General features: G+C 54.3%; 1 protein-coding gene across 1 annotated transcript in view; it reads left to right on the top strand.

Moving 5' to 3' along the window:
• The first annotated feature begins 1,006 nt into the window (after positions 1 to 1,006).
• Positions 1,007 to 11,308, top strand: part of ST8SIA2 (ST8 alpha-N-acetyl-neuraminide alpha-2,8-sialyltransferase 2) — a 50,202-nt gene continuing 39,900 nt past the window's right edge. Inside the window, exon 1 of the mRNA XM_066239082.1 lies at positions 1,007 to 1,115. Coding sequence (XP_066095179.1) covers positions 1,018 to 1,115 — 98 coding nt within the window. The 5' untranslated portion in view covers positions 1,007 to 1,017. The remainder of the gene's footprint in view (positions 1,116 to 11,308) is intronic.

The raw sequence follows: 11,308 nt of genomic DNA, 5'->3' as shown, positions 1-11,308 counted from the left end.
GGCAGGAGAGGGGCTATTGATTTTCGGAAGAGAGGGCAAGACCTGAGGGGATGAAGCCCACCCAACCCAGCGTCAGTGCCATAAGAGCCAAGGCGGGGCTGGCGCTGAGTCTGCTGCTGTGGGCAGGACAGCCACGCCACCAGCATCCCAGGGTACCAGCCATGACTCTGTGACCCCGCGCAACTCAGGGAGCCTCTGGAAGGCCATCTCTGACCGCCTGGTGGTGGAGGTGGAGGGGGTTCTCAGAGCTCGCACCTTGTCCTCAAACTGCAATCAACATCTCGGCCAAAGTTGGACTATCTTGGATATTTCTTCTCCCCTTCCCCCACCTCCCTTCCTAATTTTTCAACTGCTGAAACATCTGCCTCGCTGGAACCGCCTCGCGGCCACGCGCTGGGGGCTGTCCCCAGGTGTGGGTCTTTGTGTCCAGAAAACTTTTCGAGAAAAGCGGAGGCGCCGGACAAAGAGCGGGCGAGGGCGGGTGTCTGCCAGCGGAAGGGGTACGCGGGGCGGTGCGCGCCCTTCCCTGGGCTCAGCTCGGTACCCGGACCCACGCGGTGCCCCGAGCTTAGCTTCTCTAGGCGGGGAGTGGCAGGCTCCGGCCACGTCCCAGCGCCCTCGGGATCTGAAAGAAGGCCGACGGGAGAAGCCAAGGCGAGCGGCTGGACATTGAAGTTGACTGGGGTGGGAGGAGGCGAGCAGAGGCGCGGAGCAAAGCTGTCAAACTGGAGCCCCACGCAGGGCGGGGAAAGGGAGGGGAGGGAAAAGGAGGGGAGAGGAGGGGCGGGCGGGAGCGGAGAGGGAGCGAGCGGGCTCGCCGCGCCTGAGCAACCCCTGACTGCCGCTGTCGCTGCCGTCGCCGCCGCCGCTGCCGCTGGCCCGGACTCGCCCGGAGCGCAGGGTGTCTGCCCCGCTGCGCGCGGCGCGCTGCGCGCAGAAGCTCCGGCGCTCGCCGCTGCGCCCTCCAGCCCCGCTTCTCGCTCCAGCCGCACGGGTCCCGGTGGGCGCGAAGCCACCATGCAGCTGCAGTTCCGGAGCTGGATGCTGGCTGCGCTCACGCTGCTCGTGGTCTTCCTCATCTTCGCAGACATCTCGGAGATCGAAGAAGAGATCGGGTAAATAGCTGTGTCCGGGCCCGTGCCGATCCCTGGTGGGATCTCTCCGTCTCCGGTACTCCCCGCCCCCCCCCCGCCACACACCCCGCTTTGTGTGCGCCTCGCCCCCCTATCGCTCGGCTGCCGAGGTGGGGGACGGTTTTGTTCGGGGGGTGGCTGTGCGGTGGGCCCGGGACGACTCGGCGAGCGGCGGGTGGGGGCGCGGCTGCCGTGGGATGTCCTCCGGTGAGGAGCACGGGCAGCCTCCAGCTGGCCCGCATCAGGGAGCAGGCTCGCCCACCCTGACAACCCTTCCCTGGAGTGTCCACGCGCGACTTCACAGGGGTCGAGGGAGGGCGCCGGGAGTGTCTGGGGCGGGTGGAGGGGCCGAGAGTGGAGGAGGCAGGAGTTTCTTTGTCTACGGTTCGGCTGCTTTCTCGCCTTGGCAAAGTGGGCAGGGGACGCGCGGGGAATCTCTGCGCTGGGGGAGGGGATCCCCAGACCTAAGCGGAGGGCGGGGGCTCTGCGAGGGCTCCAAGGAAGGGGAGTGTCCCCAGTACACACAGACACGCGCCTCCCGCGGACCCCGGAGCCCGGCGTTGGGGCGCGCGCTGGAACCGCTGGAGGTGGAGCTCGTGGGGCTGGGCTGAGAACACCTCCACACACACACCCTACCTGGCTTTGGACGCTCAGCTAACCCCACGGCGCCCCCTGCACCCCCGAGTTCCCGTGCGCTCTCAGCGCGGAGATGGAGACCTTTCTGGAAAGTCTATACCGCCGCCCGGTGGTCTCCGGGGCCCCCTGGCGCGCGGTCTCGCCCTAGCTTTTCTTCACATCTCTCCAGAGGTGGGGCGGGGCCGCGAGCGCCTGCCTGGCGCAGGACTTCGAGGAGCTCTCACTTGCGGCGCACCCGCTGTGGGTCCCGGAGGCTGGTACTCGCGCCCCACCCTACAGCCTCCCACAAGCGGGGCAGGCCCCTCTGCTTCCGAGACATAGAAAGCTTCTAACCTGCAGTGGACAGGTGGAGAGGCAGCGAGGGTTCTGAGCGGCCCGGAGAGCTTCCTGACCGCGGTCCCGGGAAGGTGAGGTCTCAGAGTGGGCAGAAGGTCCCTTCCTCCTTGTGGCACGTGCCATGCCAGGAGCCCTACATGAGTCCTGCGCCGGGTACGCCTCTCCTTTGTCCCATTTGTTATTTTGTTCTGTCGGAGCGCATTGAGAGCCCCTATGTTGAGAGTTTCCTCGAAAGGAAAATGCCAGACCTAAGGACAAGATGCCCAGTAGGCGTCACCTCCTGCCCTGTTCCCCCATCTGTGCAACCCCCGAATTCCATTTGTGAACCCCAAGACACTTCCAAGAACCCTTTTCTCTGCCTCTTCTCATCATCCTCGGTTTCCCCCAAGAGCTCCAAAAACTTTCACAAATACTATTTAGTTAATACACCACGGCGTGCCACCAGCTCCCACGTGGAGCTAGAGAACAGCTTTCTGTAGCTGCTCAACTCAAAAACGTGGGTAGGAAGGAAATGGGCTAGCCAAGTTCTGGGTGACTTGGGGCGCAGGGGCTTCCTCTAGGCTCCGGGTCTCTTCTCCTAGATATGGGCTCTGCCTGGCCTAGACCACTCCCTAACCTTGGCATGCCAGGGGGAGAGACCAGCAGCTGCCTATTGTTCTGCTATAAAATCGTGAGAAGTGCCACGCGCACTCATTCAGTTGCCCCTTGCTCCTCCATTCAGTGGACTTTTACCAAATACCTTCTACATGCCGGGGACTTCGAATTTTTAAATGCCGTCAGGAAATCATTTCTGCACACAGTGCTGCACTTTCCTGACAAATGCGTTGTGAAGACCCCACTCTCCACATCAGGTTGTTCCAAAAGGGTATCCAGGGATACGCTCCAAGACCTAAGCTAAGAACAGCACTTACGTATATATTTAAAACGCAGGGGCCCCTGTGCTATGAGTGTGCCCACCGGGACTGTTCACCTGGGCTGAGCCTGGGAGAATTTGTCAAACAAGTCAAACGTGTTATCTACCATGGCTTTGCCCTTCACTCTGGTGCCTCTGTCCTGAGTGACCCCTGGCTTGACGAGGCCTGACCCGAGAGACCCCCCCAAGTCTGCCCCATGCCTGCTGAATTCAGAGAGAAGACTGCAGGCATATCTGGGAGTTGCCGTCGCTGGGGGAGGAAGGCTATGAAGCAGAAATGGGAAGCCTACCAGCCCCTTCTGCCTATAAGCCAGGTTTCAAGCTCCGTCACTGACTTAATCCTTGTGACCATTCCAACTTGGAGCAGCCAGAGGGGGGCTCCGTGCAGTAAGTGTCCCGGCACAGCAACCATGAGGGGTGCCAGCTCTGTCTTCCTCACCATACGCCTTTCCAGGGGACCTCGGTCCTCCCGAAGACCCTGGTGCCACTGTGCCAGCCCTGTCCACCCTTTCCCAACTTGATCTCAGCCTGTGCTGTGGAGGGTTACAAACCACCTGCCTGGGTTGGTCCCCGAGGAGACAGCGATGAATGTGTACAAGGTCAGCTGTTTCTGGAAGACAGTGAACAGTGGGACCTGGTGATCTTTTAGGAAAGAAGGAAGGAACCTCTTTTGGGAGTAAATGTTTCAAGGATTATGGCACAAGACACGAGAGAGGAAAGAGTTGCACCTGTCCTGTGTGGCGGCACAAAACTGAGCTATAATTTTCTTAAATTCCCGATGTGATGTGGCGAGGATCAGGTCTTTCTTCCAAGGGATTTTTTTTTCCCCCCGAGAAACACATCTCTTTTCCAAGGTGACGACTTTCAGAGTTCCATTTCTAACTCACTCGTTTGTGAAAATAACTCCCTGGAGCTAAGTGAGGAGAAGGAAACGTGGAAAGAGGAGTTCTCTGCAAAGCACCCGAACAAATCAGGGGTGTCGTGGGGCATTGGAAAACCAGCCCCTGGTTAACGCATGCAGCATCCCAAGTTTTACAGTCAGCTGGACCAAGTTGTAAGCTAAAATCTTTCCCTGGTTGTCCCTTGGACTTTATTTTTGAGGGTAATCTCAAAGTGGGGGCCGTGACTGTCTTGCCCACCATGGTGTCTCTAGAAGGTAACATTCAGAAGGCACTCAGTAAACATCTGTTGGATGAATATATCCTTGCCAAGTCTGGTCAAGTGATGGGCACACACCATCCTTGGGCACGGCTGAGACTCCCAGAGCCTTAGGACGGGAAGGGAGTATAGAGCTCTCTCTACGAAACCTCCTCTCTTTTTATAATTAGGGTAAATTTGACCCTCAGAAGCAACCTGTCTGGTTGAGGACAAGGCAGGCCAGCACAGGTGTCCTCCTTTATGACCCAAGGCCCTCGTCCCCAGACGGGCTCCTGTAATCATATAAGAGTTACAGAACTCTGGCTAAAGTAGAGGTAACTAGTAACAATAAAGTAATCGAGATCATGGTGAAGATGGTGATGGTTGTTATCATTTATTGATTTATTGAGTGCTTGCTATGTGCCAAGAGCTATTCCAAGTGCCTTACAGACATTAGCATATGTCATCCTCCTGGCCACTTAATGGTCACCTACCAGTGGCACCGAGAGTTACTCTGCTGAGCTGTGTATGCTCGGCACTGTACTAACTGCTTTAAAGCACTGGCTCCCTCCGTCCTCACTGACCTCTCGAAGCAAGGTACTATAGCTATGTTAGGTTCACCGGTGAGGAAACTTGAGGCTCAGACAGGCTGTGTAAATTGTGAGTGATAAAGCAACGAACCTTAGTTCTACAAGAAGCCAAAACCGTGCTCTTGACCACCATGCTAGACTGCCTACCCCTGAATTCTTTCCTCCCTGTAGTAATATTACAGAATAGGTCTCAGAACTAGCCCAACATTCCCCAGGGTTCTTGCAAAGGGCTAGTGTTGTCTAAGAGCCTGGTCTGGTCTCTGTAGTTTTCCCCTGCAGAAAGACGGACGGTGAATGAAGAGGACCACAGAGGGACTCTGGCTCGTCCACCCATAATACCCCTCTGGTTTGGTCAAGGCCGGCGTGGTGCTACAGGGCACTCTCCTCTAGCTTTCCAGACAGACTCACCTGCCATGGCATGAGCATCTCAGACACACAGCTGTGTCCTTAGGCTGTCTGGGGAGGGAAAAGTCCCATCCCATTTCAAGCCTGACTCTGACGTCAAAGGAAGGCAGCCTCCCCACTCTGACATGCCATTTGGGAGTCTGGACCGAGGATGATAGCAAAGATATTTAACAACTGGTCCCTCTCGCACACTGACCTGTCAGAATGGACACCCGGCTGGTCAGAACCAATGCTGTCCAGTACACTGTGGCCACTAGTCCTGGTGCCGCCTGCTCCCCAGCCAAGCACCAGACCTTATTTAGGAAGGTAACAGACAGCGCAGGGCTAGCTGTGACCATCAGCCATGACTGGGTCCCTTACCCCCTTACCCCGCCGTGTCTGTCAAGAGTGAGGTGAGGGGCACCTTTTTTTTTTTTTTTTTTTTTTTTTTTTCATTGCGCATTGCAACACCTTAGTTGTTCATTGATTGCTTTCTCATATGTGCCTTGACCGCGGGCCTTCAGCAGACCGAGTAACCCCTTGCTGGAGCCAGGGACCTTGGGTTCAAGCTGGTTGGCTTTTTTTTTTTTTGCTCAAACCAGATGAACCCGCGCTCAAGCTGGCGACCTCGGGGGTCTCGAACCTGGGTCCTCTGCATCCCAGTCTGATGCTCTCTCCACTGCGCCACCGCCTGGTCAGGCTGAGGGGCACCTTTTAGTGGGTGAGTCCGGGTAGATGTGAAAGCAAATGACCTTCCACTGTGTAGTTGCAGCCAGGAGCATACATACATATTTGTTCTAGACGACGCAACATTTTTTTTTTTCTAGAGTCCTTTCTTCTCTTCAGTTCTGGACATTTCACTCAAGTGTAAACATGATCGGAGAAGAAAAGAAAAAAAAAGGAAAGACTGGTTTTTCACTCCCTTGTTCCAAGTCCTTGTTGCCAATGGTTCCTCGTGTCAAATTTAAATTGTAAACAGATATATTCATCTTAGAAACCAATTCACCACTTTGGGTCTCTCTCCTATTAGAAAAGCAGGGTTGCTAGGTTTTTAAACATTGTTTAGGTTTTTACAAGTTGGGGATGTTGTAAATTGCAAATTATAACTACTTCTCAGAGAGAGTGGGATTTTATAAAAGGCTCCCACTGCTCTCGGCATGGTGAACGAGGGAATACGTACACCAGGCCCCTGCCTCCCTCTTCAGTCTTCCTGGGCTCCAGCTGTTCTACATGGCTCACAGTTCCCAGAATGCATTCTGCCTTCATGCCTCCGTGCCTTTGCACATGTCTTCCTCCTGGAACAACCTCCTTGCAAACGCCAACTTTCCTGACTCCGAACCCTCCCTTATCCTTCTGACTCCTCCTACAAAGGCTAAGGGCTGAGCTCACTTTCTTTGTAAAGCGCTAAAGTGCTCTCAGCCCCTGGTGATAAGTATAGGGTTTATTCAATGAAGCCCATAAAATATGTTTTGAAGAACTCAGGCCTAAGACGTGGCAAAAAATAAGAACTCAGCCTTCTGTCCCCAAAGGTCAGTGCCATTCTAATAACAATTAAACGCCCTGCATTTGCTCAGAAAGCCCACTGCTTTGCCAGCAAGACAGGCACAGCCCAGTTAAGGGCATTGTTCACTGTCTTAGAATGTTGGGGTGCAGGCCAGTAGAAATGAAAGGCCTTTTCTGGTCTGTAAAACGGGAGGGTCCGGTGCTATATTTCCCACGGCCAGCTCAGTCAATAAGCAGATGTAGAAGCCACATCCAAGCCTCTACCCAGCTCTTTATTCTCCAAGAGTCCTTTCTAGCCTGGCCACTGCCCAGCCACCCTTCCTTGGTCTGAAGCCACTCTGTCCATCTTTGTCATCTTACCAGCTTCCAGACTGGCATTATGCGCAGACTTAACTTGGGAACAGTGGTTTCCATGCCCCGGACGGTCCCCAGAAAGGGTGCTGGAAATTGTGTGTTTGAAATACAGAGGGAATGAGAAAGGGGAGGCCTGGTCTGTGTGTGTCACCTCCAAGACTCTCTTGGTTAAGCGCATGTAAGAGGTATTTTGATGCCAACACTGGTCAAACCAGGGAAGGGGAATGGATCGGTCAAGACCTGTGCGTGGCCACTGCGTGGCCCCTGGACAAGCTGAGGGGCCTGGGGTCTTCCAGCAGTCTCGGCAGAAGAGTTAGATGGAGAGATGGGAAGATCAGAGAACATGGTCTGAGGAGGGGGCAGGGACATGGATGCCCCAGGGGAGTGGGGGTGCACTGGGAGACAGGCCCACCTTCTCCAAGAGAAGCCCCGGGGTGAAACGCCCAGGTGCCACCTGTGCCCAGGGAAGCTGTCCGTCCCCTGTGTCAGAAGGACTGCCGGCCCCGAGGTCTGTCCTTAAGTGTTGGGATTAGTCACTCTCCCTGGTGGCAGCTGCACTGGTTTTAAATTCTCCCCAGTGGCCTACAATTCGTCACTTGGCTAGGAAGCCGCCTGGTGTCCTGATGGGACCTGTCTGTCCCAGCATTTTCTCAGAGTCAGCTGCCACAGACTTCCCAGTGGTGAAGGGGACTGCTCCAACCGGGCAGCTAGTGGCGGCCCCGGCAAGACCTGTATCCATATTACAGGTCGGCAGCGAGCAGCTCTGCCCAAGGCGCGCGCCTCTGCTGGGAATCTTGCTTCACGGCTCATAGAAATCCAGCTCCCGCCTCGCTTGTGGGTGTGTGTTTGAGTCTGAGAATTGCTCTTCGGGAAATAAAGCTCTGGTTGTCAGAGAGTTTCCCCAGCACTATTTTTTGTTGTTACTATTGTAACAATACCGAGGCATTCAGCTCTGCTTCCTGACCCTTTTTTAGGACTCAGGGCTACTATTTCTTATCCTCTTCCTGTCTCAGCCAATGGCTAGCCAGGGTGAAATGACCTTTAGGTCAGTGGTTTCCAAATGCTGATCTGCAGATGGGAGGGGGGAAGGGAGAGAGGGTCCCAAAGGAAAACTAAAAATGCACAATGCAGCCAAAGGCAATTACGTTAGTTTTGAGTTGCCAACTGTCAACTCCTGAGAACTAGTCTACTGTATATTCTGAGATGATGCTCTTTTTCTTTTTCCTTTTGAGAGTTGATACTGTTTCCTCCCTGAAAGAGGATGATGGCAGATAGTACTTGCGATGGTCCTTCTTAGCGGAACAGGTTGGTTAACCTAGGGTTCCCCAAACCCAATTTCCTGGAAATATTACTGACCCCTGAAATCTAATAGTCTGGGTCTGAGTTTATCTTGAAGAATACCACACCTATCTTTTCCTGTAGAGGCTGATATCAGAAGAGAATGACAGCAGTTGGGGTTTTTTTCTGTTGTTGTTGTTGTTTTGCATAATTGGCTGTGTGTCAGACGCTATGTCTAAGCCTTTCAGCTGTAGTCACACCTGTCATCTTCCCAAGGGCCCCATGAGGTCTGAGTTAGTGTTATCTCTGTTCCTCAGATGAGGATGCTAGGGACCAGAGCAGTTAAGTAACTCAGCCAAAGTCACACAGCGAGTAAGTTGCAGTGCCAGGGTTTGAACCCAGGCTCCAGGGAGCGCGCAAGGAGAGCTACCCAGAGAACATGTGCTGAATGACATCCAGTGGGAAAACGCACAGGCTCGGAGTGCCGAGGAGGAAGTGTGGAAACACAAAGCAGCAGCAAACACCACGAGAGACTGCAAGGCTCAGTGTGCAAAGGGGACAGTGTGCTACTGCAGAGGCTGTAACAGAATCTGGCAGCCCCAGAAAATCGATACAATTTAGGGTTGTCAGCTCCCGATCACCTCGTCACAGAGTAGTGCCCCGCTACACACACCCTCTGCCTCCTCTCTCTCCGACTCCTCCAGCCCGCTCCCTGCCCCCACCAAGTCTCCTCAGAATGGCTCTGGAGCACGGTATTTGTTGGGCCATCTCATTACCAGAGAGAGAGAGAGAGAGAGATACACATTGAAGGAAGAGAAAAACAACACACACAATTAAGGCCTGGAGGAATTTTCTTCTGGGAAGGAGAGGGGCTGACAGCCAGGAGGGCAAGGAGGGATATGGCCAGGAGGGGACAGACTTCTGCGGGGAGATGTACAGCATGGTGGGCTCCATTTCCCAGGATGGACGACATGCCAACCATTCCGCTAAGAGCTCCACAGGTCACTTGCTCAACCCTCATAACCGCCCTGTCTGCAGACCAGGGAACAGGCTCAGAGAGGTTGCAGGGCTTGCTAAGTCACACAGCGAGGAAACAAGGAGGCCAGATTTCAACTGGGTTTGCCTGATGCCACGGCTCCTGCTCCTGTCAGCGACTTCTGGGCACTGAAGTCGCTGTGCTGCCCGCTCCTGTTCCTTCTGCAGCCCTGGGCCCCGACACCCTCAGTCTCGCTCTCTGCTCCACACAGAGAGTTTGTGACAGGAGGCTGGGAACATTTGGGACCATGGAAAAGACTTGGGGCAGGTCCAAGGAGCCTCCCAAACACAATGGCGGCCATCGCCCTTGGGAACAGCATTGCGGCGGACATGGAGGAAGGGGCAGCCCCACTTGGACCGTGCCAGTGAGGCGTGGGCACTTGTTATTAGGTTTCCCCGTCTCCGGTTTCAAGAACAAGAACACTGGCTGTGCTCGGAGGAGGACACCCAGGATTAATTCACACCTTTCTCGGTAAATGCCAGCAGAGCTTAAATAATGAAGGGAGGAGGCATAAGATATCCAGAGAAAATGAGTCAGTAAATTGATAGGGCATTTGCTCTTCTTCTGTAAGCAGCAAAGCTCTCTCCACTGCACCTCTGAGGTTCCAGAAGTTTGGGAACTGACTTTATATCAACTCTGGATAATGCCTGAACTGTGCCCCAATCAATAAGAAGAGTGCCTGGCAGGTGCTCAAGAGACATCGACTTAAGAGTGTCATTTTGGCCTGACTAGGAGGTGACGCAATGGATCGAGCATTGACCTAGGATGCTGAGGACCCAGGTTCGAAACCCCAAGGTTGCCAGCTTGAGCATGGGATCATAGACATGACCCAAGGGTCACTGGCTTGAGTCCAAAGGTCGCTGGCTTGAAGCCCAAGGTCGCTGGCTTGAGCAAGGGGTCACTGGCTCGGCTGGCACCCCCCATCAGGGCACATATGAGAAAGCAATCAATGAACAACTAAGGTGCAGCAACTACCAGTTGATGCTTCTCCTCTCTCTTCCTTCTTATCTGTCTGTCCCTGTCTGTTCCCCCCCTCTCTCTCGCAAAAAAAAAAAAAAAAAAAATGTAATTTTGGTTTTAACAAAACAACATCAATGTATTTAATTCAAGAAATAGTATAGTACCAAAAAGCATGGTGGAAGGGAGTCGAGGGAGAAAGAGAGGAAAGGATACAAACTTAGAGAAATAATAACCATTTTTGTTATGAGTATACCTGGACACTTTATCTGGAAGCGGCCCAGATAGCCCATACCTGGAAGTTACGACTGTGGCACGTGCACATGCAGGCTTTTTGTGGGTACCCTGTAAACGTCGTGTGGGTACCCTGCCTGCCCGTCTGTCCACGTTGGGTGGAGGGGCCCGTCGGTCTCCGTGAAAGCCTACACCACAGGGATGGAAGACATGGAGTGTCAGCGGAGGGGGCTTGGGGGGAAGGCTGCAGGCCAAGGGTGCAGACAGCCCAGAGCACCCCTCTCTCCCAGACCCAGGTTCCTAGCTGCCCCCTGCCTTACCGCCTGCCTCCCTTAGCGTTTGGTTCAAGGGTGAATCTGGGAAGAGAAGAAAGAGAGTCTCAAACGCTAGTGCTGAGAAGTGCTATAACCCCCCCCTCCCCAGGCTCACGCCACTCAGTCCCCATAAGAAAACAGGGAGGGGCCCGTGCCGTGGATGCCAGAGGAGGGTGTGCCAGAGCTGTGGTTCTGCACTGTCTTAGGTTGCTACAAACCAGGCCAGCCTCACCCCAGAGTTTCTGATTGAGCAGGTCTGGGTGTGGAACTGCTGATAACTCCTTCTGAGGACCACACAGGGAGAACCATTGGGCTAGAACCTTGTCACTCAAAGCGTGATCCTCAGACCAGCAACACAGACATCACCCGGAGTCTTGGTAGAAATGGAAAACCTTGGGCCTCAGGCCAGACCCAAGGAAACTGAATCTGCATCATAACAAGACCCCAGGAAATTTGTATGCACCCCCTCAATATGGGTGGGCATACCTGGTCTCCCAGCCTTG

This window comes from Saccopteryx bilineata, chromosome 7, assembly GCF_036850765.1.
Source record: "Saccopteryx bilineata isolate mSacBil1 chromosome 7, mSacBil1_pri_phased_curated, whole genome shotgun sequence".
NCBI lineage: Eukaryota > Metazoa > Chordata > Mammalia > Chiroptera > Emballonuridae > Saccopteryx > Saccopteryx bilineata.
Note: the sequence above shows the minus strand (reverse complement) of the source record. Positions and strands in the feature narration are given on the sequence as shown.